Source organism: Notolepis coatsorum (assembly GCF_963971535.1).
Source record: "Notolepis coatsorum genome assembly, contig: SCAFFOLD_1257, whole genome shotgun sequence".
Classification (NCBI taxonomy): Eukaryota; Metazoa; Chordata; class Actinopteri; order Aulopiformes; family Paralepididae; genus Notolepis; species Notolepis coatsorum.
In genome coordinates this window covers 25,589-52,518 of record NW_028171705.1, presented here as the reverse complement: position 1 = coordinate 52,518, position 26,930 = coordinate 25,589, and the positions used below count along the sequence as shown (strand labels likewise).

At 42.2% G+C, this 26,930-nt stretch overlaps 1 protein-coding gene across 1 annotated transcript in view; it reads left to right on the top strand.

Annotated features, from left to right (window-relative positions):
• Positions 1-539: 539 nt before the first annotated feature.
• The window catches only part of wasf2 (WASP family member 2), a 51,390-nt gene continuing 24,999 nt past the window's right edge, over positions 540-26,930 (top strand). Inside the window, exons 1-6 of the mRNA XM_084339129.1 lie at positions 540-659; positions 9,195-9,356; positions 10,277-10,411; positions 14,187-14,340; positions 22,128-22,245; positions 25,807-25,928. Coding sequence (XP_084195255.1) covers positions 9,224-9,356; positions 10,277-10,411; positions 14,187-14,340; positions 22,128-22,245; positions 25,807-25,928 — 662 coding nt within the window. The 5' untranslated portion in view covers positions 540-659; positions 9,195-9,223. The remainder of the gene's footprint in view (positions 660-9,194; positions 9,357-10,276; positions 10,412-14,186; positions 14,341-22,127; positions 22,246-25,806; positions 25,929-26,930) is intronic.

The window sequence follows — 26,930 nt, the reverse complement described above, 5'->3', positions numbered from 1 at the left end:
TTTAACTGTAATGTGCATATCTATCGAAGACAATTATCTATGTACATTATTATGTACAATACATTATTTGATGTGCAATAAAAAACAATTATCACGCAGAAAGGATACTGATACCCTGCATCATACAACCGTTTGTTATCTGATTATTAGGGTAATTAAATAATGTTTATGTGGAAAGATTCAGCTCGTGCATATATAGGGAGGATCACAATAGGGTTATTGATCTCACAAAGCGTTCATTCTATATATATATATATATATATAATAACAAGAGCTTATTAATGGCATAATAATAAATGCTCGTCATTCCACGGGACGCGTTCCAACTCGCTCGGTGCGCAGACTGACTGGAATGCGCTCCGCCCTCCGCTACGCAAATGACGGACAGATGTTTGGGGTGGAGTTGCGCTTTTTACGTTAAAACGTCCACATCCTGTGTCTCACCGTGGGCGGATTGACAGGCGCGCGAGCCAATGGCCTCGAAGAACCGCAGCGTCTCGACCAATTGGAAGTTGGGAAATCCGGGACATACGTTCCACTCCGTCCCTCCCGCATAGACTGTACAGCGCTTCTTACCGACTGTGTTGCTGAAATCTTTATAGAACCAAGACAACAAGTGGGCCGCTTTGATATATAAACACCAGTCGGCAGTTTCGACGGTAAGTACAACGGGCCGGCTACGTTTAATCTGTGTCATTTAGCGAAGAGAAAAAAGACAAGTATGTGTTTATTATGATGATGCCTGTTCTCTGTTCTCTGTTCTCTCGGACATTATAATGAGGGGCGCTTTCAACTTACTTCCTGCTCTGACGAGGCCGAGAAAACAACCCTGTCGTTTAATAATAATGTCAACAATTCTCTAAAACCCTAAATGTCGTAGGTGGCTTTGTGTTATTATTATTATTATTATTATTATTTCTTGACTCTCAAAACAACATTTAATAAAATAAAAAAAATGTAATTCAACCAAATGTTGCTAGGACGATATGGTTGATTGGCAGCTGCTTCGTCCAACAGGATTTTTTTTTTAACCATTTCCATTTTGAACCAGGGGACATTCTTTGATCTAATGTAACGTGGCGATTTGAATGCTACTTTGTGTCATGATGATGATGCGGGGGAGACAAAGTACAAGCAACCCCTACTAGTAGAGGCCAGCAGTATGACCTCACTAGACGTTAAACACTTGTAATTAGCCAGAGACCACAACTTACAGTATACTTACAGTAAGCTACACTAGTACAGCAGCATGCTCGCTGTCAAGTTGCCCCCATGCCCATGGTGGCAGCGAGGGCCTGCAATCAGTGCCGTCTCTCTCTGTCAAGCAGCAGCTCTGTCTGGCAGATATAAGGGAGTTGTCCTGTTTCTCCCCCCCCCCCTCAAAGCAGACCCCATCTGGTCGTGGAGAGAATGGTAGTGTCAGTTTCCCCCCATGGTACTACTGGTGGTGGTCATTGTATAAATAATTAACCATGGTACTGCTGCCCCCATAGTAAGTCATTGTACCAATTCTGTTCTTCAATACCATGGTATGATGAACCAAACACAGGGATCATTAATGGGGGACATACACTCACTCACTAGGCTAATAATAATAATAATAATAATAATAATAATAATAATAATAATAATAATAATAATAATAATAATAATACATATAGCCTACAGCCTACTTAGTAGCACAGTGCTTTGTTCTCTTGACACACAGCATAATGGAGTCTGAGAGGAGAAGGGTAGCCTTTTAGTTCTGCTTCTGCTTTAGACCAGACAGGCTGTCTGTGCTTATTTATATCAATGTGTATGAGGCGGGTCACGTGATGAGAGGCAGTCTGTGTTGGGGATGTGATCTCTGTGTTGGGGATGTGATGTCAGTCTGTGTTGGGGATGTGATCTCTGTGTTGGGGATGTGATGTCAGTCTGTGTTGGGGATGATGTCAGTCTGTGTTGGGGATGTGATCTCTGTGTTGGGGATGTGATGTCAGTCTGTGTTGGGGATGTGATGTCAGTCTGTGTTGGGGATGTGATCTCTGTGTTGGGGATGTGATGTCAGTCTGTGTTGGGGATGTGATCTCTGTGTTGGGGATGTGATGTCAGTCTGTGTTGGGGATGTGATGTCAGTCTGTGTTGGGGATGTGATCTCTGTGTTGGGGATGTGATGATGTCAGTCTGTGTTGGGGATGTGATCTCTGTGTTGGGGATGTGATCTCTGTGTTGGGGATGTGATGTCTGTCTGTGTTGGGGATGTCTGTCTGTGTTGGGGATGTGATGTCTGTCTGTGTTGGGGATGTGATGTCTGTCTGTGTTGGGGATGTGATGTCTGTCTGTGTTGGGGATGTGATCTCTGTCTGTAGAGTCACTGTTGGGGATGTGATCTCTGTCTGTAGAGTCAGTGTTGGGGATGTGATCTCTGTCAGTAGAGTCTGTGTTGGGGATGTGATCTCTGTCTGTAGAGTCTGTGTTGGGGATGTGATCTCTGTCTGTAGAGTCTGTGTTGGGGATGTGATCTCTGTCAGTAGAGTCTGTGTTGGGGATGTGATGTCTGTCAGTAGAGTCTGTGTTGGGGATGTGATCTCTGTCTGTAGAGTCTGTGTTGGGGATGTGATCTCTGTCAGTAGAGTCTGTGTTGGGGATGTGATCTCAGTCTGTGTTGGGGATGTGATGTGATGTCTGTGTTGGGGATGTGATGTGATGTCTGTGTTGGGGATGTGATGTGATGTCTGTGTTGGGGATGTGATCTCTGTCAGTAGAGTCTGTGTTGGGGATGTCTGTCAGTAGAGTCTGTGTTGGGGATGTCTGTCAGTAGAGTCTGTGTTGGGGATGTGCTCTCTGTCAGTAGAGTCTGTGTTGGGGATGTGATCTCTGTCTGTAGAGTCTGTGTTGGGGATGTGATCTCTGTCAGTAGAGCCTGTTGGGGATGTGATCTCTGTCAGTAGAGCCTGTTGGGGATGTGATCTCTGTCAGTAGAGTCTGTGTTGGGGATGTGATCTCAGTCTGTGTTGGGGATGTGATGTGATGTCTGTCTGTGTTGGGGATGTGATGTCTGTGTTGGGGATGTGATGTCACTGTGTGATGTCTGTCTGTGTTGGCGATGTCTGTCTGTGTTGGGGATGTGATCTCTGTCAGTAGAGTAGGGCAGTCTTCAGAGAGACTTGATCCAAAGTGGAAGAATACTGGAGCACATGTTTGTAAGGTAATAAACCTTTATTAAATATAAACGTCCTCTATTCAAAATATGTCTCTCTCTCTCTCTCTCTCTCTCTCTCTCTCTCACCTACACTTTGAGCTCAGTTTATTCACCTCTGAGTGAAATACACACACAGGGCTTTATCAACTAATTGATTAGGCTTGGCTAGTTGACGTAATCGACACGCGTGTAAAGATTTACCCCACAGGGGGAGCTCCCGTAGCTCACCGCATATCTCGGCGCTATTTCTGCGTCGGGGAAAACCGTGCTCGTCACGGATCTGGGGGACACGAGTTCGATTCCCGGACCCGCCGTCATTTCTCAGAATGTCTTCCCCTGCTCTACATCCCATTTCAACCTGTTTCTGTCGGTCATGCTTGACCAGAAAAAGCGATAAACGCTAAAAAATAAAGTTAAAAAAAAAAATTTTACCCCACATGTAAACATGTAGAAGGGCCTCTTTTTGAGATGTGACTGTGAGATAATAGATAATCTTTCAGGAAACGACTCATCCAGCATGGGGGAAAACAACTGTAATGCCCATTTTCCTTCCATGTCAAGGGAAACAGTGGTTTCTATGTGTGTCGATATAAGAGAGATAAATGGAACTGTAATAAATTGGTGTCTTTTATTACTGGGTCTTGTGAAGCGGTCGCAGCGGAACAGCGGTGGTGGAAGAAGTACACAGTTCCTTTAAAAGTAAAACTAGGAATACTATAATAAATGAGTACTCTGGTAAATGTCCTCCATTCAAATTCTACTTAAGTAAAAGTAGAGATGTATTTTGCAATTAAATGTACTTCAGTATCTAAAGTAAAGGAATAAACTTTATTGTCCCCGATAACGGTGTAAACAAAAAAGAAAAAAATATATATTATACAATCATTCATACAGTTAGTAAAAAGGACATCAGACAAATATGACAATGCATAGAGTAGGGCTGTACTGTACCGAATAGTTCCAACGAAGGTTCTAAGCTTCATTCATAACGGTGACGTTCGAAAAATCAACATTTGAAATTAAAAAATTAAAAAATATTCCATCTGTGTATTCATTCTGTTTAAACCAATGGGGTTTTTCTTCACAGTTGCAGATAAAGATTAGGCTACACTAATATTATACTATTATAGTATATGACTCGTCATAAACATTTAAAATAAATAAAACATTTATCATAAATGATGTACTAGTATGTAGCCTGTCTGCATCCGCTTGGCGCTCTGCTCTCCCATCAAGACGTCACCATCACTTTCGTACCAACCGTGCCCTTATTGGATTATTTATGTTGACGAAACTGACGAGTTATATTCATTAAAGAAAGTTGATTTAATAAAAAATTAAAAAAGACTAATTTCATCACTTTATTCAAATTGAGGATTTAGTTTGAGGATTTATTTTTAATTTCTTAAAAATGATTACGTCATAAAATATGACGTCAGACATTTGAAGCTTCATTCGAAAATGTCAATAGAAGCTTTGAATGTAAAAAAAAAAAAAAAAAAAAAAAAGTAGGTAAACTCATTTCAAAAGCTTCATATTGCACCTTTCCCTTTAGATTGCACCTTGCCCTCAGTGTTGCACCATGCCCTAATTATATTGCAACAAGATTTGGACAAGAAGGAGGTGACAACCCAAGTGGCACCTCAAAGGAATAGAACAAAACCTCAAGTGTTACCGTGTTCCAGACCAGCGGTTCTCAAACTACTTGTAAATAAAAAACTTTAAAAATCAATATTTTTTTTAATGTTCTGGCAACATATTTTGGCTAAATATGCCTTGTTTTATAAATGTGTATTAATAACATAGTGCTGTTATTAAATGTTCTAATAAATATGCATGATCAAGTTCAACAACGTGTGCTTTTTTTTTTAATATTCCTTAATTCCACATTGAAATTACGCGATACAGTGCCACGGACGACATATCTCGTTTTATTAGCCCCCCCACTGAGTGCCGACGACGATTATTATCGTTTTATTTTTTTATTAGCGATCTGAATTCATATTTCATCAACCGAGTCTCCCGTTGGTACACCAGCCCCTACAGGAGCTCAGATTGGAAAAAAGCGCCCCCTATCGTCTATCCCTGTGTAACTGCAGGTCAGTCGCTTAGACTGACCTGGAGTCTGTAGATCTGTAGAGGTGGAGCCAACTGGCTCCTTGTGCTGGCGAGCAGTCTGCTCAAGAGGGATCTGATCGCGGGACGGAAATCAGCCTGGAATATATATTTACAGCAGCCAATAATCAATCAATAAGCGTGATCGATATTTGGAATGGCGATCAGGAATTGGAATAATCTTTTTGGAGAACATCTGATCTAAGGTAAGGAATCTATGTTACCAGTCTTGGGGTAATCGGAGCTGTATTCGCTGAGATAACAGCGTGTCCCCTATGTGTGATGTGGCTGTTTGGCTGTGATCGCTGATGAGGAAATAAGAGAATCGATTTTTCAGCTTGCATCTATAGCGTGCATACGTACACATATACTATCGATAATCTAATAATCTAGCGTTTATTTGAAAACTATTCATAAATAGGCTGAAAAATTACAAAGTTTTTGTGTATTCTAGAATATTCCAGTAAATGTATTTTATCACGTAATCTTTATATTTTCCTTGAAAATAAGGGCTTTTCAAAATGCTATAAAACGAAAATGAACCGATAAAAAAACAATCCGTTTCGACAATGTTGACACTTGACACATAGCCATAATTTAAGACCGAGATTATGCGTTTAGAGTAGAGCTGCCGCGGTATTGATTATTTCCTTACCGCACAAATTTGCTAAATATTTTCTACCGCCGCGGTTATTACTGCACGCACAAAAAAAAAAAAAAAAAAAAAAGTTTGAATGCATTTTTTTTTAGTAGTAGTCTACTCTTTATAGCATATAGCCTGCCTCTAGTCTAAATGTCTATCTTTAGAGGATGACTTTGCAGCATGAATATTGTTTGGGATTCGGCAAGCACGCATTAGTTATTGAAAGTGAAACACGGATTCGAAGTTTCCCCTCTGGTCGTGCGCAGTTCACTCGGTGTCGCGGGCAGGGGTGGTTACCCCTAACCCCCCCGACCCTTTCTTATTATTATTACTATAAAGTTACTACTTTATAATAAAGGCATTCGTTTTGTGGCATTGACATTATATAGTTATACGTTCAATAACATCAGCGTATTTACCGGACCATAGCAAAGCAAGCAATACTCTATTCATATCTCAGTTCCTTTCTTTGCTCAGAGCGTGCTGAGTTGTCCCATTCTGCGGTCTGTTAATAAAGTTTTCAATCAGACAAGTGTATAGAACGAAGGGCTTTTATTATAACATTCGTTGCAGACAGTAAAATCATTATGTCTCGTTTAGTACTCCTGACGAGCGATGGTAGTCCACTCCGGCGGAGAGTTAAAGCTAACGTTATTAGCCGTGTTGTGATGAGCTGACATTCAGGACGTAAAAAACTAATACGCGCTTGCCGATTGGTGGTAACACACTGCATGACGCTACAACGTGTGACGCGTCTCTCTTCTGACCAATCAGTGGTCTGCAATGTTTCACGTGACTTTTCTGGTACCCAATAGGGTCGCTTGGAACCTCGATAGAGGAGTAGGGTATATCTGCAGAGCCGCAAGCCCAACGAGAGGAGGGTAATTTATTATTATTATTATAAAAAACAGCGGTGACGCGGTATTCAGCCTACTCTGCGGTGGCCGTGATGTAACAGCGATACCGCGGTAATGCGGTAATCGCGGCAGCTCTAGTTTAGAGCACTATCATTGAAGTGGGTCGTGGCATCCAACGATAAATAGTACACGCCACGCTGGCAATCAAAGTGTTAAGTGTGGGGTCGCCAAAAAAAATCGAACATTTAATGGGGTCGTGGTATAAAAAAGTTTGAGAACCCCTGTTCTAGACAATTTATTTAGGAGAGCGATGGATGTAGGAAGGAGAGCTTATTGCGGTCGCTCTTGTTTCTACTTGCTCTGAAGAAGGGGCAGGTAACTATAAGATTTAAGGGGCAGGTAACTATAAGATTTATTCTTCTTCCTGCTCCTTTTGTCCATGGAATGATATTTATGATTGTGTAATGAAGAAACTCTGATTGTATGATTCCATATGGCAAATAAAAACTCTGAACTGAACTGAACTGAACTGAACCGTCTCCCTGAGGGAAGAACTTGGTATTCAGGATATAGAATATGAGAAGGGTCCTGTAAGATTCTCTGTGCCTGGCTGACCACTAATACTATTGTGGTGGAAAATATAGCCGAAGCTAATAACTTACTCAGTCCAAAGAGACCTGGTTAATAAGATTTATTAACTCAATCAAAGTATCAATACAAAATAGTAAGAGTCAGGCTGGATGACTTTCAACGAGGTGGCTAGCTAGGACGCCTGTTGCTTCTTCCCAATCCAACAGTGCAAAAATGCTTCCGCATTCGTCACCGCAGGTACCGTAGTGACGTGCGGTAATGCGCCTTTCATTTTCCTTCGCCCAGCGCCCAGGTGCGTGCGGCGGCGTGCTCGCTCAGGTGCGTGCGCCGGCGTGCTCGCGAGGTGCCCGCGCATGCGCATGAGATCCCGCCTTGGTTCGACACGAGCGGAGCTCATTATATCCCAGTAACCGCCCCTTATTCAGTATCCAGAAATATAGCTCAATTGGCAAGACTGCATGGCTGTGGATCCTACGGCTCGTTGCTGGCGAGTTCGATTCCCTTCAATTTCTTTTTATTTAATTTTTTTTAACGTGCATTCGGCATTCTTTCGCCGTTTCATTTCGCCGGTTAAGTTTAGGCATTGTTTCGGAGTTGGTTAAGGTTAGGCATTGTTTCGGAGTTGCTTAAGGTTAGAAGGGTTAAGTTTAGGCGCTGTTAAGGAGCTGGTTAAGGTTAGAGTTTGACTTAGATAATGGCAATATTTTTTAACGTGCGTTCATTTCGCCGGTTAAGTTTAGGCATTGTTTCGGAGTTGGTTAAGGTTAGGCATTGTTTCGGAGTTGCTTAAGGTTAGAAGGGTTAAGTTTAGGCGCTGTTAAGGAGCTGGTTAAGGTTAGAGTTTGACTTAGAGAATGGCAATAGACAGCCAGCCGAGGTTTCAAGTGATTCGTTGCAATGTACGCGGAAATGCCATAGCATTTGTCTAAGCGGGCCTGAAAAGAAAGGCGCTTTACCGTAGTGGCGTGCGGTGACGAATGCTTCCGCATTTTTGCACTGTTGGATTGGGAAGAAGCAACACGCAGCTAGGACACCAGGGAATAGAGACCCCCCCCCACTGGATCTTGGGACATCTTTATACAAAACTGGAAGGGGTGGGTGGGGCCACAGGAATACACGAACATAGGGGTGTGGCATCTTTGGGGACATATTATGGGAAGGGGGGTAGGAAGGGATGGGGGTAGGAAGGAAAGATGGGTAGAGGGAGATCATCAAAGGGAGGGGGAAGGGGGTCTCATCTCCCACACTATACTATTGGACTCATGTATGCCTCCATTTACATTTAGTAATTTAGCTGAACGCTTTTATCCAAAGCGACTTACAAGTTTTGTACGACAATAACAATAATAATAATAACTTTATTTGTATAGCACTTTTCATACAGAAATTGCAGTTCAAAGTGCTTCACAGCAGTAAGATAAATACAGGCATAAGCGAGCATAAAAAAAGATAGAGAGGTAGCAAGCAAGTTAAGGTAAATCACAGTTCTTCACATTAGGATCTAGCATCCCAATAGGCCTCTGTTTACGGTTTCATTCAGTAATAAAATAGAATAGACGAGAGTAAAAAAAAAATGCAGTTTGATTCAGTTTAAAAATAGGCAATACTAAAAATTATAAAATAGAACAGACGGAGTAAAAAGTGTGATAAAATGGTTCAATAAAAAATATACAATAACATTTACAACGGAGCATCGCTCATAACACTTAATAGAACAACAGAGCAGTGACGAGTCAGCAGGAAGGGTACAACTCTTATCAGCTGAGTAACAATGTTAATCAAACCCCCCCCCCCACAACAACAGGGCTGTGCCCCGTCCGCCACGCCCCGACCATGCCCCTGGTGACGCGGAACATCGAGCCGCGGTATGTGTGTCGCCAGACACTGCCGCCCACCATCCGCAGCGAGCTGGAGTGTGTCACCAACATCAGCCTGGCCAACATCATCCGCCAGCTGGGGAGCCTCAGTGAGTGTGTGTGTGTGTGTGTGTGTGAGTGTGTGTGCGTGCGTGTGTGTGTTTGTTTGTTTATGTGACATATGGGGACATTACATAGACTTGCATGCATTCTGTAACGCTAAACATATCCCTAATCATAACCATAACCTAACCCTAACCATAACAGGGGACAATGACCTGTTTACTAGGGTTGGGCACCGAGAACCGGTTCTAATAGGAGCCGGTTCCTAACTTCCGGTTCTGGAACCGGAAGTAACATATTTGCATTTCGATTCTTAATTTCGATTCTTAAAAAATTGTTAATTAATACCCTAGTTACAGTACAGCAACCAAATAAAACTGTATCTAGTCGACTGACAATGTGAATAGTATGAAAAAAAATTAAGAATTTTCACAAAAAAATTTAAAATCTCCTGCGAAATAAGCTGGGACCTGTTTTGACCTGCACCTCAAAGAATCTGAATCGAGAATCGTTTAGAACAGGAATCAAAACGGAGAATCGGAACCGGAATCGTTCAGATCCAAACGATGCCCAACCCTACTGTTTACAACACTCATGCAATGGGTACCAACAACATTATGGGGACACATTTGGGTGTCCCCATAACACATTAGGTTATGGTTATGATTAGGTTATGATTAGGTTAGGCTATGGTTATGATTAGGTTAGGGATAAGTTTAGGGTTAGTTACAGAATGCATGTAAGTCTATGTAATGTTCCCGTATGTCACATAAACAAACACATGTGAGAATGATATTTTGAAATGTATATTTTGTATTATTTTTTCTTCTTCTTTTTTAAGTCTGTTTATTTTCATTTACAGACAATTAGTGGTGTATCACACACACTTAAAAACAATAAAACATGTGTGCATTTGTATTCTGAACGTATTGTGTGTGTGTGTGTGTATTTGTGTGTGTGTGTGTAGGTAAGTATGCAGAGGACATGTTTGGGGAGCTGTTTGTCCAGGCTAAAGCGTTCGCTATCAGGGTCAACACTCTGGGAGAGAGAGTGGACCGTCTGCAGGTCAAAGTCACCCAGCTCGACCCCAAAGAGGAGGAGGGTGAGCATGCACACACACACACACACGCTCGCATGCACGCACGCACGCACACACACACACACACACACACACACACAGACATATAGAGTATATTAGGGCTGACCTGGAATAGTCGACTAATCGATCGAAAGGGGCCGTAGTCGACTGCCAACCTCTTAGTCTAATGCAAAAAAAAATATATATACCGGCGCGTGGCTAATGCTAATGGCATGCATACCAGTGAGGCTAACTGCCTAAGGAAACGGGCACAGAGGCACTGAAAGAGGATTTCACACACTAGACAAATATCAAGATGTATCCCATCAGTGGACCAATTGCTAGCCCCTTTGGGGACTGTGATGCACCGAGTGAATACACCGTCCCTTATACCTTCATAGAAAAATCCCATAATTAACTCTGTCTCGCTTTTCTCTATCAAAACACTCGTCGTACAAGTATCGCAGAGACATTTCAAAGGTACTCGCAGTTGCACAAGGGTTTCGGACAGACAAACGCTAGGGTTTGAAAGCTCGGCGTTGCTAATAAAATGTTTTAATATATTTTTTATAAACTGGTCAACACTGCTCAAAACATAAAGCCGTGTTGACCAGTTTATAAAAATTATTTAATTGGTACACCTAAACGTCAATCAACCTGCTCAGCCAATGGAAATGTTACCAGTAGAATCCAGTAGCCTGAGGACAAGAAAAACGTAGAGCAAAGTCTCCACACCTGAAATCAGTGGCGTCAGTCTGATGTCTGTAGAGTCTGTACTGAACACAATGTATACAGTAGAACTCTTGAATGTGTCATTTGTGCTAAAATAAACGTTCAAATATATATATATATATTAGGGCTGACCTTGAATAGTCGACTAATCGATCGAAAGGAGCCGTAGTCAACTGCCAACCTCTTAGTCGAATGCAAAAAAAAAAAAAAAAAAAATTATATATATATTTTTTTGTATCATTCTTTCCAAAAGCAAAGAGGCCTAGAAGCGTGGCTAACGCTAATGGCGCGCATACCAGTGAGGCTAACTGCCTAAGAAAATGGGCAAAGAGGCACTGAAAGAGGATTTCACACACTAGACCAGGGGTGGCCAACCAGTCAGAGACTAAGAGCCACAAAAATGACTGTGGTATCACAAAGAGCCACACCATATACCAGCGTTTCTCAACCTTTTTTTTCAGTCACTGCACCCAATCATGTGTTTATAGGTCTCACCCTCTGGCCTCTGAAGTTGCTAATGTCTTTTTTATTTGGGCCTCACAGGGTTAAAAGTACCCTGTGAGACCCACGGTTGTTAAAATTACAAAATCACTTTTAGCCATTTAAATCAATTGGTCCTGTTGTTCAGCCTCACAATGCTATTTGATAGTAAATGTGTTTATATGTCCCACCCTCTGGCCTCTGAAGTTGCTAATGTCTTTTTAATTTGGGCCTCACAGGGTTAACCTCTTAATCCCGAGATATACAGTAAAAGTGTATATTTTCAGCATTACGTTTGTTTACCAATTATTTTAACTGTTATTAGTGAAATATAAGATTATAGAAATCTCAGGGCATTGAGTCGGAAACCGGCGCATATTGACAGGAGGAAGTGGCACAGCCAAAAGTGAGTGTAGTCTTTTGAAGGAAGAGACTCAGGGCTTTCGAATTTCGAAAAACTACCTTACCCAGCTTACCTTACTTCTGGATTTACTTTTTTATTTCTCTTATTTTTTGGGATTATCTCCCACAAACCTGAACGTTATTGTCATAAAACAGAACACAGTTAGTTTCTCTACCTTTCTGTGAACGTCTTGTAAAAAACGGTGTTGCAATACGATGAAAAATGGTGGAGAAATTTACATTATAAAAAAGATGGCAGAATTCAGTACTGTATCTACAAAACCTTCTGTTTAATCATCTTCCCTTTATTCATTTGCTTAGATTTTTCAGGTCTGGTAAATTTTGGTGTTATTCAGTCAAAGATAATTGTTTTTTAAATAGAATTGATATTCTCCTTTGGTTCATTACAATTTACTCAAGCCTAGTAACAGACACAATATTTTTCTGACACTGATCCATATTATGTCCCTAGATTCAGATACCAAGAACATGCAAATGGACCATTACATTTTTTTTAAATGTTTATTCTACGTCCTTATAACATAAAAAAAATTAAGAAAAATATTTAATATTTTATTATTATTATTTTTTTATGGATGGAAGAGCCGCACATTGACGGGCAAAGAGCCGCATGCGGCTCGCGAGCCGCGGGTTGGCCACCCCTGCACTAGACAAATATCAAGATGTATCCATCAGTGGACCAATTGCATGCTTTCGCAGAGGACAAGATTCGAAGCCTTCAGTCGACTTCTTCAGACATTAAGCACCCCCACGGCCACAGCCCAAATGGAATGATCCCCCTCCCCCCAAAGAAAAATAAATTTAATTATTATAATTTTTTTGCATTCAGGGGGATCTGCACATTTCGGCCACTCAAAGTCGACTATACAAATCCTTAGTCGGGGACAGGCCTTATATATATATATATATATATAAACTAGGGATGCTCGATATTTTGGCTTTTATACCGATATTGTCCAACTCTTAATTTCCGATACCGATATATGCAGGGTCCCCCCCCCCCCCCCAACCCCAAAAACTGAATAATTTCAGGTAATTAACATTACATATATCTTGTTGTGTAATTAACACAACATTATGCATACTTTGACAATAAATAAAATAATAATTTGTTCTTACTTGCTTGCCTGGGTAAATAAAGGTTAAATAAATGCTAAAAAAAAATTGAAAACCGATACAGATATTTTCCGATATCACATTTTGATGCTGATAATATCGGTAGGCCGATAATATCGGACATCCCTAATATAAACACAGTATGGCTTGTTTTCTCTCTTTACTACGCTTTAGTAGTGGTCTTATCTCTCGCCAACATCAACAATCCAGACCTTAAAAAAAACGAAACAATGACAGCCAATGAGCGGAGGCTGCTCCTAATGACGACAGGAAGACAGCGTGCCGTGTGTTAAAGTGACTTCCTCCAGTCCAGCCTGATGTGTGGCTCACACACCAGCCACACACTCCGTCAGCCGTTTAGACAGGAAGCCGAAACCTGTTGAAGCAACTAAAAGAACTGTGAAACAAGAGTGTAACAATCTACAGCAACGACACACCAGAGAGAGAGAGAGAGAGAGAATTTCCCACCTTTTGTCGCAACATTTATTTAGGCTTGTGCTCTGTATAAAGAATAAAAAATGTGTGTTGACATTGGCGTTTATTAGTTTTGGTGCTAAATGAATATTATTTTTTCATCCTGAATCGGTTTGGCTGGTAAAAATGGAAAAAGTGTCCTGGTGAATGTTGGAATGATCCAGTGGATCTCTCTACCAGTCAAAAGGTCAAAAATAGTCTTTGAAAGTCGACAACCAAAAAGGAAAATAATCCACCCTGCTTTGAGGTGGATATTAGGCGTAAGGTTTCCGCTAAGTTTTTAAAGGGGCATTTGACCAAAAAAAACAATGCCGATTTATTTTGCACATAATCTCACACACCCAAAAACTGTTTTGCACACAAGTTATTTAGAGTAAATGTGCTTAAATATGCCCCCCCCCAGTGATGTCATCGGGGACATTGAATCCTTGTGTTATGTTAATAAGAGCTCAATGAAATGATAAGGTAGCAGCCCCTATAAGGGTAGTGTTAAGGTAAGGGTTCGGTTCATGAACAACTGATGGATTAGTTGCAGCGTAAGCCGGAAGCTAACATCCTTCTCTCCCTCTGCCAGTCTCCCTGCAGGCCATCACCACCAGGAAGGCCTTCCGCAGTAATCTGACCCAGGACCAGCAGCTGTTCAAGAGGAGCTCACTGCCTTTACCTGTACATGACACCTACCTGACCTGCGATGGGCCTCCCCCACTCAACAACCTCAGCCAGTACCGGTAGGAACATTTACATTTAGTCATTTAGCTGAGGCTTTTATCCAAAGCGACTTACAAGTTTTGTAAAACAAGACATCAGGAAGGGCACAACTCTATCAGCTGAGTAACGATGTCCATCAAAGTGTTGAGTGCTACAGTGTAGGTTAGTTTATTAGGACAAGTGCATGACAGTAAGGTTAGTTAGGGTTAGAGTATTTTTTTTAAATTGATTAATAATCTTCTTTTGAACACACTTTAAATAGCTTTATTTATGTCCAGTGTCCACATAAATACAAAGTACATTAATCCTTTCACTACCACACTACCAAAGGGTTAACCCTTTCACTGCGACAATACAGACGGTTAACCCTTTCACTGCCACACGACAAAGGGTTAACCCTTTTTCGGTTACCGTCTGTAGTGTGGTAGTGAGAGGGTTAACCGTCTGTAGTGTGGTAGTGAAAGGGTTAAGGACATAAACACTAACGGTGCAGTCAGCTCATTGGGAGTCATTCAGTTACGTTTGTGACCGTGCAGCAACCATCGTACACATACAGTATTAACACAGAGGATGTTTCAAATGTGGGTTAACAGATACAATAGCATTAACGTAAAACTATATCTACTCTATATGGGGACAAAAAGCAACGTCGTCTCCAAATAGAGCGGCTACTAATAATGGCAGATATAGAGCGATACCTTGCTAACTGTTTAGCCTTTTCTCTTGGAGATGTGGGCCATCTGAAGGCCCCTAACCACCAGCTTGTGAACATGACCCAGGCTGCCTAAAATGAAAACTAAAAGTTGACACTTGTTGTAGCCTAGTTGTGAGAGATGTTCAGCTTGAGCTGCTGATATTTCAGCAACTTGGTTAAAAAGGGCTTCCTCCAGGCTGTGCTACAGCCAACCTCTAGAATACACACACACACACACACACACACACACACACACACACACACACACACACACACACACACACACACACACACACACACACACACACACACACACACACACACACACACACACACACACACACACACACACACACACACACACACACACACACACACACACTCACACACACACACACTGTGCAGGATTCGCACAAGTTCCTTGAAGTGCTTAAAGTGCTTGATTTTTTTACAAAAAAAAGTCAATGCCTTGAAAACAGCCCATTATTTTAACAAGGTGCTTAAAACGTCCTTGAAATTCAAATCAACCATTCGCATTGAACGTTTTGTTCATCCATGATAAAATAGTTCTGAATCAAGAAATAATTTATTTATTTTGTCGGAAATTGTTTTTTAAGCCATGAATATTGGATCTGATCGTTTCTTTTTTATATTTAAACTGCATAATACAAGTGAATTGTATCCTTTTAAAATGCCCTTTTTAAAATGAAAAATAGTGCTTGGAAAAGTACTTACAAGTCCTTGAATTTCATTTTGCAACGTCTGTGGGAACCCTGTGTGTGTGAGTGGCCCTGTTCAGACCTGTATTTTATACCCAGATTGTGTTCAGATGCAGCGGAGATGGACGTGAGTTCACACCCTGCATCAGAACGTGTGTGTCTCCAGTGACCACTCCAGTGATCGGATCTCGCTTCCCCCCCCCCTCGATATGCGAATACTTTGGCCTGCGCCTACATTATTAAACACTCGTAATGTATATAAAGAGCATGCAGTGTTTCCATTACAAGTAATTTAATTTATTTATATGTCCCTGTGGAGACGACACAGCAGAGGCTTCCAGACAGGGAGGCTAGAGGGGCTTCACTATAATAACCCACTGGCCAGTTAGCATCTTAATTATGCACACTGTTCATCTTGATGCCCCTCTCCATCTCTCTCCCTCTCTCTCTTCTCTTCCTTCTTTCCCTCTCTCTCTTCTCTCTCCCTTCTTTCCCTCTCTCGCTCTTTCTCTCTCTCACTCTTTCTCTCTCTCTTTCTCTCGCTCTATTTCTTTATCTTTCTCTCACTCTCCATCTCTCTTTCTTTCTATTGCTCTCTTTCTCTCTCTCGCTTTTTCTTTCTCGCTCTCCATCCCTCGCTCTTTCTTTCTCGCTCCATCTCTCTTTCTTTCTCTCTTCTCTCTCCCTCTCCCTCACTCTCTCCATCTCTTTCCCTCTCTCCCTCTCTTCTTCTCTCACTCGCTCTTTCTTTATCGCTCTCCATCTCTCTTTTTTTCTCTTTCTTTTCTCCCTCTATTCTCTCTCGCTCTCTTTCTTTCTCTCGCTCTCTTTCCCTCTCTCTTCTCTCTCTTGCTCTTTCTTTCTCGCTCCATTTCTCTCACGCTTTCTCTTCCCTCTCCCTCTCTCACTCTCTTTCTCTCTATCTCTTTCTTTCTCTCGCTCTCTTTCTTCTCTCCATCTCTTCTCTCTTCTCTCTCTCCCCCACTCTCTCTCTCTCTTTCTTTTTTCTCTCTCTCTTTTCTTTCTCTCTCTCCCTCTCTCTTCTCTCCCTCCCTCACTCTCTTTTCTCTCTCTCACTCTCTCTATCTCCCACTCTCTCTCTATCCCTCTCCTCTCGCTCTCTTCTCTCTACTATCTCTTCTCTCTCTCCCTCCCTCTCTCTTCTCTCCCTCACTCTCCCTCTCCCTTCCTCTCTCTTCTCTCTCTCTCTCTCTCTAATTGTATTTCCAAGCGATGGCAGGATGACCAGCGAGTGTCTGCAGTGACGACAGCTGTCTAAAAGCTGATTAGGGCCCATCTCATGAAATCACACAGCACTTTCTTTGTGTATTCATTCTATACTCAAGTTGCCTCCAAATCGACACTCGGTATTAACTCGACCTTTATATCCTTCTCACAGCGTTTATATCGGTTGTGCTCGTTTGAATGAATGTGTCTATAGAAAAATAATCACTCTGGGAACGTGTGAACAGTGGGGTGCACCCCCACTCAGCAGATCGGACCCTTTGGAAAGATGGCAGTCTGCGTGAATCTGTCCTCGGTGTGAATCGGGGCCGCCTGCGGCTGTGAACAGACCTGGGGCTGTCGAAGGGGGGCAGGGAGAGCGTGGAGAGCAGAGGAGCAGGGAGAACGTGGGGAGCAGGGCGAACTTGGGGAGCAGGGAGAACGTGGGGAGCAGGGCGAACTTGGGGAGCAGGGAGAACGTGGGGAGCGTGGAGAGCAGAGGAGCAGGGAGAACGTGGGGAGCAGGGAGAACGTGGGGAGCGTGGAGAGCAGAGGAGCAGGGAGAACGTGGGGAGCAGGGCGAACTTGGGGAGCAGGGAGAACGTGGGGAGCCATTTTTGACGACTGCATACCTTTTTTGCAAAGCTTAGCTTTATACTTTATACTTATGTATGCATGAGTCTGGTCTCTTGAAAGGTAACATTCTGAAGTTGCTAACACAATAAAGAAAAAACACTTTGAGTGCTAATGAAATAGAGTAACAGAGGTAACACTGAACTAAAAGTTGTGTGTACTCTGTTTAGTGGTTGCCAGATGCCTGTTTTTAAGTTCCAGCATAGAGGTAGGAGCTGGAAAACACAGCGGTATGTAGTACAGGTCCAAATTTTATAAAAATCCCACTGTAAATAAGTGTTTGAGAAAGGTTTTTGTAATGTGTGTACCGGTAAAAATACAGCGTGATTATCCAAAATGGCTGTCCACTTCAATTCATTCTGACGCTTGAGTCAGGACATCGCGCTCGGTGGACTTACCCTGGGTAAATAAAGGTTACAAATAAAAAGGGAGAATATAATCTCACTCTCCTGCAATACATTTAAATACATTTCTACATTATCTTCTGAGCTCTTTGAGGCCTCTTTGGTGAAACATCAAATAAAATGCATTTCTTGTGGGGTGTTTCTTCACTTGCCAGTATTGGGTACCTCGAATGAACTTTACTGCATATATATCTCTCCTGTATAAAAAAACACAACATGCAATATAAATTCAAACGTATACACACACACACGCACACAGACATTTTAAATAATAATAATACACTTTATTTACACTGTATAATTTTTTATTTATTTATTTTATTTTATTACTTTATTCCACAATAGCACCTTTCATACAGAAACTGCAGCTCAAAGTGCTTCACAACAGAAAAAAGACAGGCATAAAATGAGCACATACAGTGCAGACATAAAATCAGTTTTTCACATTAGGATCTAACATCCCAACAGGCCACCTAGTTTATGGTTTGATTCAGTTTTAAATAGACAATGATAAAAAGAGTAAGATAAAATAGACAGAGTAAAATAGTGCAGTGCAATAAAATAGTAGAATATAATGGATAAAATATATATATATTTTTTTTACAGTGCAATAAAATAGTTCTGGATTACTGTTCCAACAGTTCAAAGTCTTCTTTACCTTCTCTGTTTGGTATCCACAGTTTAAAACTTGACAGTATTCCCTCCTGTTTGATACCCACTTTGACCCTTCTTCGAACCTCCCTCTCAGGGCAAACCTCCCTCTCTCAGGGTGCAGTTCTAGGCCTGAGTCCTACAGTTTTAAAGCCCAACAGTCTCTTGTTTGATACCCACACAGTTTAATACCTGACAGTTTTGAACCTGTAATAGAAAGTGTAACTGAGGGGTACAATTCCCTGACTGTATTGATAAGTATGGTATCATTAAACCACTACCGCTTGATGTACTTTAACTTCTGGCCATCCAGTACACGATATCTAAGTATGATGAACACTTTCCCACATATGAAACCAGGTCCACACAAATATAACAGTCGAAGGTTTAATATAGCAAAAGGTATATACAACTAGGCCTGCCACGATAACACATTTTGCTGGGCGATTAATTGCCCCCGAAAATATCGCGATAAGCGATATTATTGCGACCGGTTAGAGAATTTTTTTTGAGAAATTTATTTCCCAAAACTTTTATTTTGAAGCCCACCGCTCCGTCTTTTCCGGTTTTAGACTTTTATTTTGAAGCCCACCGACCGGACCGGAAGTATTGTTGTGATTATCCTAAGCAGAACATATGAGCCGACAACTTGTCTCGTCCGGTTGTTTTTGAGCTAATAACAAATGTTGAGATTGTTGGTGAACAACTAACTTTAGGTTAGTTTTAACGTTAGCTACTAACGTTAGATGCAGCTACTACAGGCAATCAACGATGAGGAGGAAGCGTCAAAGCAGTATATAATAGAATAGCTGTGGTGCGTAAGCACTGCAGCACGACTCGAAACTACCGGAGTGTTATAATAAATTAATTCATGTTTAACTTGTCCCCGTGTCCAGTCCTTTGACTAGCCCCACCCGTTCATTGTAAACAATGATGCATGTAATTGTATTAACGTTATTCTGTGTTGTACTTGTAGCTATGCTATACGTTGTATTTCGTTTGTTAGTTATTTAGCTAATGTTGTTAGCATGGAATGAGAATCAACGCTCTATCTTTCATCTTTATTTAGCAGTCCAGTTTCTCCGGGCAGTAGCGAGTAACTACTTGGGTCTAAAAATAGCTAACGTTACACTACAAATAATGCTACTTGGTTAAAAGGAGCAACACTATTGAGAAATGTAGTTAAGCTGTGGCGTTGCCCCACGGAGCTCCCGTGCTGTACTCTAGTAACGTCAGCGGCCCGCCTCCCAACACGGACAGTGACTGACAAGCGGCACTGGTTCCGCCTCATTAAAACAAACGCGCAAATAGCAATTAATCGCGCCCGTCAAAATCATTGCATTCATTTTAATTATCGCAGCAATTAATCGATTTATTGCTTATCGCGGCAGGCCTATATACAACATTCACTTAATTACATTTATGATTTGAATGCACTTGTAAGGCAAATGAGTATTCGTAGGCAAATCAACACTGAATGTCCAATCTCTGGTTACGCAGGAAGCAAGTATACAACCTGGTTCTTTAGGGAAACTATAGCGATGGTACTTAAGGATTATAGCGGGATACTAAAGGGGTCCTGCTGGTTGTAAGTCAGTAAGGGGGGGGGGGGGTTTGGAGAGCCGTCAGCTGCATCCCATCTGGCCAACGATTCCTGGGGAGAATTCAGGTACAGAAAACAGTGCCCGCAGGATCTTGATCCACAGATGAATACACTTGGGCCCTCTTGTAGACGGTAGCTGTAGGTCCACAACGAAGGAGAAGCGAGGCGGCCTCGGTCTGGGTTGAGCGCCGTCTCACCTGGGCTCCTCTCTGGGGTAATTCCAACACTCACTGGCGTTGGCTGTTATCCGCTCCACAAATCAAAGCACCCAAAGCAAATAGATATTCCATGCCGTATAGGCTCAGCAGTCGTCCGGGTAGGTAATCCAATGTGCAGGTCCACTCGTCCTCGCCCAGAACTCCTCGGATGAAAGCACCACGTGTGGTCTGCCCAGCCTGGTTAAGACTCTAGATAACGCGAGGAACGATGGGGGTGCTGCTCACTTTAGAACTCGATACCGCACGATGCACCATACATAATAGACTATTATTACTTAATAGAAATACGTCCCACTCGACGGTACAGTGCCAAACTATGACAATTCAGCTATGAATTTACACGAGGTCTCAATGCCTATTCTGGGGCCAAAATAGGCCATACTGCACCACACGTGGGTCGTGGGTGAGGCTTCACGTCTGTTACTAGGTTGGAGGGTAAAGGACTAATGGACTAAAAGAAAGTTCTACTTTACTTGCGCCCTATTTATATGCACGGTGAACAAATAGTACCATTCGTATTTCGGTAGCCGTATTCCTACGCGGAACCGGGGCTAGTTGGGACATGTTCGTCGGCACTATTGAACTTGACTCAAGGGGCCTGTCTGCTGGCGCCAGGTTCTTGTCCAATGAGAGAATGAACTATTATGGGCTGTAGTAGACTAAAGGGATATTCAGTGTATATGTACAAAGAATATACAAGGGATATCAAACGATATACAAATACTATTAAATATATATCCATAAATAAATATATATATTCGGTTTAATCTGATCCTTCACAACAGAAAGTAATAGACATGCTTTATTTATGTCCCACTTCAATGATAGCGTTGTGAACGCATAATCTTGGTCTTAAATTATGGCTATGTGTCTAATCTGCCCGTCGCTTATCAATGACTTGTTTGCAGTCAACATTGTCGAAACGGATTGTTTTTTAATCGCTTCATTTCCGTTTTATAGCATTTTGAAAAGCCCTCGTTTTCAAGGAAAATATAAAGATTCTGTGATAATCGGCATTCACTGGAATATTCTGGCATACACAAAAACGTTGTCATTCTTCAGTTGGCCTGACGGAAAAGTAAAGTAATGGGGTGCAGTTACACAGGGAGAGACGATAGGGGGCGGTATCTTCCCAATTGAGCTCAGAGAGAGTCTGCAACACTAACCTGAGGCTCGATTGATGAAATATGAATTCAAATCGCCAATAAAAAGAAATACGACAAACAAACGCTATATAGCGTTGGCGGCACTCAACGGTCGGCATGAACTAACGACAAAACGCGTGGCTGGCACTCAAAGTGTTAAGGACAAACACTAACAGTGCAGTCAGCTCATTGGGAGTCATTCAGTTACGTTTGTGACCGTGCAGCAACCATCGTACACATACAGTATTAACACAGAGGATGTTTCAAATGTGGGTTAACAGATACAATAGCATTACCGTAAAACTATATATACTCCATGGCTACAAAAAGCAACGCCGTCTCCAAATAGAGCGGCTACTAATAATGGCAGATGTAGAGCGATGCCTTGCTAACTGTTTAGCCTTTTCTCTTGGAGATGTGGGCCATCTGAAGGCCCCTAACCACCAGCTTGTGAACACGACCCATTCAGACACACAAGCAGCACCTGTCTAACTGGCGTGTGGTTGTTGTCTGCAGGGACGATGAGAAGGAGGCATTGAAGTTCTACACGGACCCCTCCTACTTCTTTGAGCTGTGGAAGGAGAAGATGCTGCAGGACACCAAGGACATCATGAAGGAGAAACGCAAGCACAGGGTGAGACGCACACACACACACATACACACACACACACATACACACACACAGGCACACTAGGGCTGTCCCCAAAGCCTGTTTTTGGGATTCGAACTTCGTCAAGGTTTTTCGAACGGACGTTCAAACCTTCGTTTTTTATTCAAAAAGAATTTCAAAAAAAAATCTAAATAAATCTTTACATTTCTTTTTTATAAATATCCTCGAACTAAATCCTCAATTTGAATAAAGTGATTAATCTGATTAAATGAGTATTTTTTTTATGAAATCAACTTTCTTTAATTAATATAACTCATCAGTTTTTTTTTTTTTTATATTAGTGTAGTCTAATCTTGATCTGCAACTGTGAAGAAAAACCCCATTAAAAAAAAATAAAATAAAAAGAATTATAAAAAATTCGAACGTTGATTTAGAATTCGAATGCCAACGTAACAAACGAAGGTCCGAACGTTTGGCCTCAGCCCTAACACACACACAAATATATTTAATTTAGGTTTCCCTCATTTACAGTCACGTCAAGTATACATACAGAAATGAGCAATGCTAGAACCACTTGGTAGATATGTGTACACCATCATATTTCTGGCTCCAGAAAGCAGCATTAATTTAGTTTCACTAACATTAACTCTTTGACTGCCACGCTGTTTTTCCATCTTTACTCCCTGGAGCCAGCTTAATTTTTTTATTTCACAATGTTTGCAGACCCATCGTGTATTCTATATTATAGCTATGGAGACAATAGTATGGCTCATTTGACAGGCACTATTTATACTCCAACAGGGGAAAAAACGTTTATTTCTACATGCCTTCGTTCGTTCGCTATCCGATGCAAAACATTTTCCTGTTTCAAAATAATCCAGTCTAGTTTTTCTGGAAAGCGAGTTATGACATGTTTTGTGCAGCATGCGTAATTTCGTGCCGGCTGCTCGCCTGAAACCTATATTATTTCCAGGTCAAAGGTAAACACGACTATATGTCGGTTTTACGACACTGGGATAATTACAGAGGCATGTTTTATGATGGGGTTCGGTAAAATAGACGTTACTTTTTGTCAGCAGGTCCACCAAAACCCTGTCCACTCTTGTTCCAACTTCCAAGTGTCTTAGGTCAGAACAGGATCAATAAATATAATGTTAGTTGGTCTGTTAGCAACGCCAGGCTAACGTTACATCCAGGAACATACATCCAAACAGCCTGTTTGAAAATACTAGAATCCAACATAGTCTGGTGAAAACGCACCTTATGTTATGGATGGATCGTCACCGTTTGTCCTTTTCCTCTTCATAATAATATCAAATAGTTCGCTCTAGGCGATCGTCATTGCCGATCTGTAGATCTGCTGTAGTCAGGGGAGCTCTCAACTCTGCCGCCGCTGAGCAAGCGCCCAGACCTGACCTGTAGACGCTGTCCACAACGGCAGATCCCCACCCGTGACTTCCCTCCCCCTAACCCAGCCAAACGGGTTAGTATAGCGATCAGCCCAAGCCAGAGGCAATGCTGACTCCGGGAGTCGAGACCGCAGCCTCTTGCATTGGTGACGAGCGCAATCTCAGCTACGCCACCTGACCGCCCCCGTCATTTCAATTCTAACTTAATCAGATGTGCCAGGAAGGTCCTTGGGACTGTTTAGGATAATAATAATAATAAAAAAAGGATATCTCGTTAACTCATTCACGGCCAACTACGACTATAGTCAGGTTATCTCGCCATGCGTTGAGCGCCAGAAACAGAGTATAGTCGGGTTTTCGATCATTTTCATAGTTTTTTCTTTTATTCGATTTTTTTATTCTATACAGTCTCACGGACCTCGTGTATCATTGGGACTCATTCTGAAACGCTGAGAGTGCAATGTCGGCCGAATCCTGCTAGGTTGGAGTATTGCCCACCCTTTGAAACCTTATTTCACACTGTGTGTTAAATTATATATAGTCCGGGCAGATAATTTGGACTCAGGCAAGTTAATCGCTGCATTCGAGCACTTTGAAACGCGTTCAGCACACTTCATGCATATTTTGTGCCAGTTCATGTCGGGGACCCGATGGACATCAATACTGGAAATCGCGATCAGACAATTGTAATATTCTTTTTGGGATACCTCCTAGTAAAGGTCATGACATCAATCCTACTTTGATCCAACAATGATTTCACATCGATCGCAACGATCAACATATGTAGTAGGGGTGGACGGTATGGTCTAAAATGTATATCACGGTATAATTTGAAGCATAGACGGTAACGGTATATATCACGGTATCAGTGTTTCCGTTAGAATAATCTTTTTTGCCTGATAGGCAGGCTATATAAATAATGACATCCTCAAGGCATGTAGATTTATAATATTTTAACTTAAAACTAGGCTACTTTTGCGTATACAGTCATTATATTCCAAATAAAATAAGTCCAGAGTCGAGACTCCGTGCTGTCCCAACGAATCCCAATAGTATGCAACTGCAGAGCCGCAGAGTAGGGACGCTTTCAGGTCCGGTCACAGGCCCGCTCAACAGCGCCCCCCACCCAACGGCTGAATTGCCAATGGCTGAATTGGAGTACTGCACTGTGCCGGTACAGATGGGTGGGTTATGGTGGATTCTGCGGCTCTGCAGCTGCATATGCTTCTCGCAAAATCCAGCATCCAGCCCCGCTGCCCAGCCGTCGTTATCAGAACACTACACACATATCATAATGTTCACAGCAAACTGTAGTTGATCACCAGGTATGTTTTATTAACGTAGAATAATTCATATAAGAAAAACGATAGGGAAATCTCTTACCTTTCTCCACTGGTTAAAAATGCCAGGAACTGAAATTGAAACTTGCTGTGCGCCGCGGTGATATGGGTTTATTATGAAATGACAATTGCGTGTTGACACGCCCACTGCGCGAAGCCTCCTAAATAACTTTTTCCAGTTTGCACATATCTATTATCTATGACTAATTCTATCTATTTTTAGGGGCAAATGCGAGTGAAATAGTCGCGCTGTGGTTACAGGACGTCATTGCTATTTTAGAGCTGCTCTACCGGTTACAAGGTATAGTCAAAATCCATACCGTAGAGCAAATTCATACCGTTTATACCGTATACCGTTTATACCGTCCACCCCTAATATGTAGTATTCAAAACGTATGCCATTGCTGACGATCAGAGCATCAAAAAATGATTGATTTGGAAGTAGTAACGTGTCCAGGCGAATGCCTTCAGCAAAATTCACATAGCGCTCCATAACCCAGCTTCCAGGAATTAGCCCGGATCACTCTGAAGCTATACAATATTCACCACGGGATAACACGCAAACGTATACATGAAAAATTGTTTACTCTTTTTTTACATGTTGGATGAGAGATAGTGACTGTCAAATGAGCCATAGTATTGTCTTCATAGCTATAATATAGAATATAGATATAGCTCTGCGAACATCATGACACACAGTGAAAATGCCAATTTTTTTGCGTGGCCCATTGACTACAGGATGAGGATAATAGCTGGGGCGCTGAATGAGTTAAAGGAAAGCACTCAAATCTTCTCCCCCCCCCCCCCCCCCCCCCCCCCCCTCCCTCCCCGAGCAGCGGGAGAAAAAGGACAACCTGAACCCACGGACCCTGAATCCCAGGAAGATCAAAACCCGGAAGGAAGAATGGGAGCGCCGGAAAATGGGGGAAGAGTTTGTGGTTCCGAAGAACGACGGCATGTAAGATAAAATAATCCTTCATTGATCCCCTTGGGGAAATTCGGGTGTCAAAGCAGCATGGGGCGGGGGGGGGGGGGGATACAGGGTGGGGGATGCATAGCTTCACAGTCCTATACAGTCCAGTATCTATATACACTATAGATACACTTAAGGTATAGATACAAATACAATATAGTAGTATAAAAAGTACAAACACAAGATAGTCCAGTGGTGAGAGTCCAGTGATATGAGTCTCTAGTGCAAAGAAACAAGATAGTCGGTACGGTGATGTGAGTCTCTAGTTCTCAAGTCCCGAGTTGTGACAGTGATGATCGCTCTGGCAGCAGAACCGTTTGTTTTAGAGCCTGATGGCTACCGGTATAAAGGACCGTCCCAGGCGGTTTGTGGTGTGTCGGGGGGGGTGAGTCTTAGGCTGAACGTGCTCTTCATTCTGGCTAGCTCCTCATAGAGGGGGTGAGAGGGGTTATCCAGGATAGCTTCTAGCTTTTTCCTCATCCTCCTCTCAGCCACCACCTCTAGGTTATCCAGCTCACCGCCCACTACTGAGCTAGCCTTCTCAACCAGCTTGTTCAGCTTGCTGGAGTCCCTCGAGTTGATGTTGCCCCCCCCAGCACACCACAGCAAAAAAGAGGACGCTGGCTACAACCGACTGGTAGAAAGACAGCAGCAGTCGGTTGCACACGTCGAATGACCCGAGTCTCCTCAGGACGAACAGCCTACACTGTCCCTTCCTGTAGAGGGCCTCAGTGTTGTCCGACCAGTCCAGTTTTTTGTTTAGGTGAACTCCAAGGAACTTGTCTACCATCTCTACCTCCTCCCCTCCGAGGATTATGGGAGAAGATCCTACCTCTCCGATAGTCCACCACCAGCTCCTTTGTCTTGCTGACGTTGAGTCAGCAACCGTTTACCTACAAAGAACTGGTGATTTCCCACTTAATCACATTAACACATCTAACATTATGGGAAATGTCTTTTCCAGAGTCAGACGAGAAGATTGATACC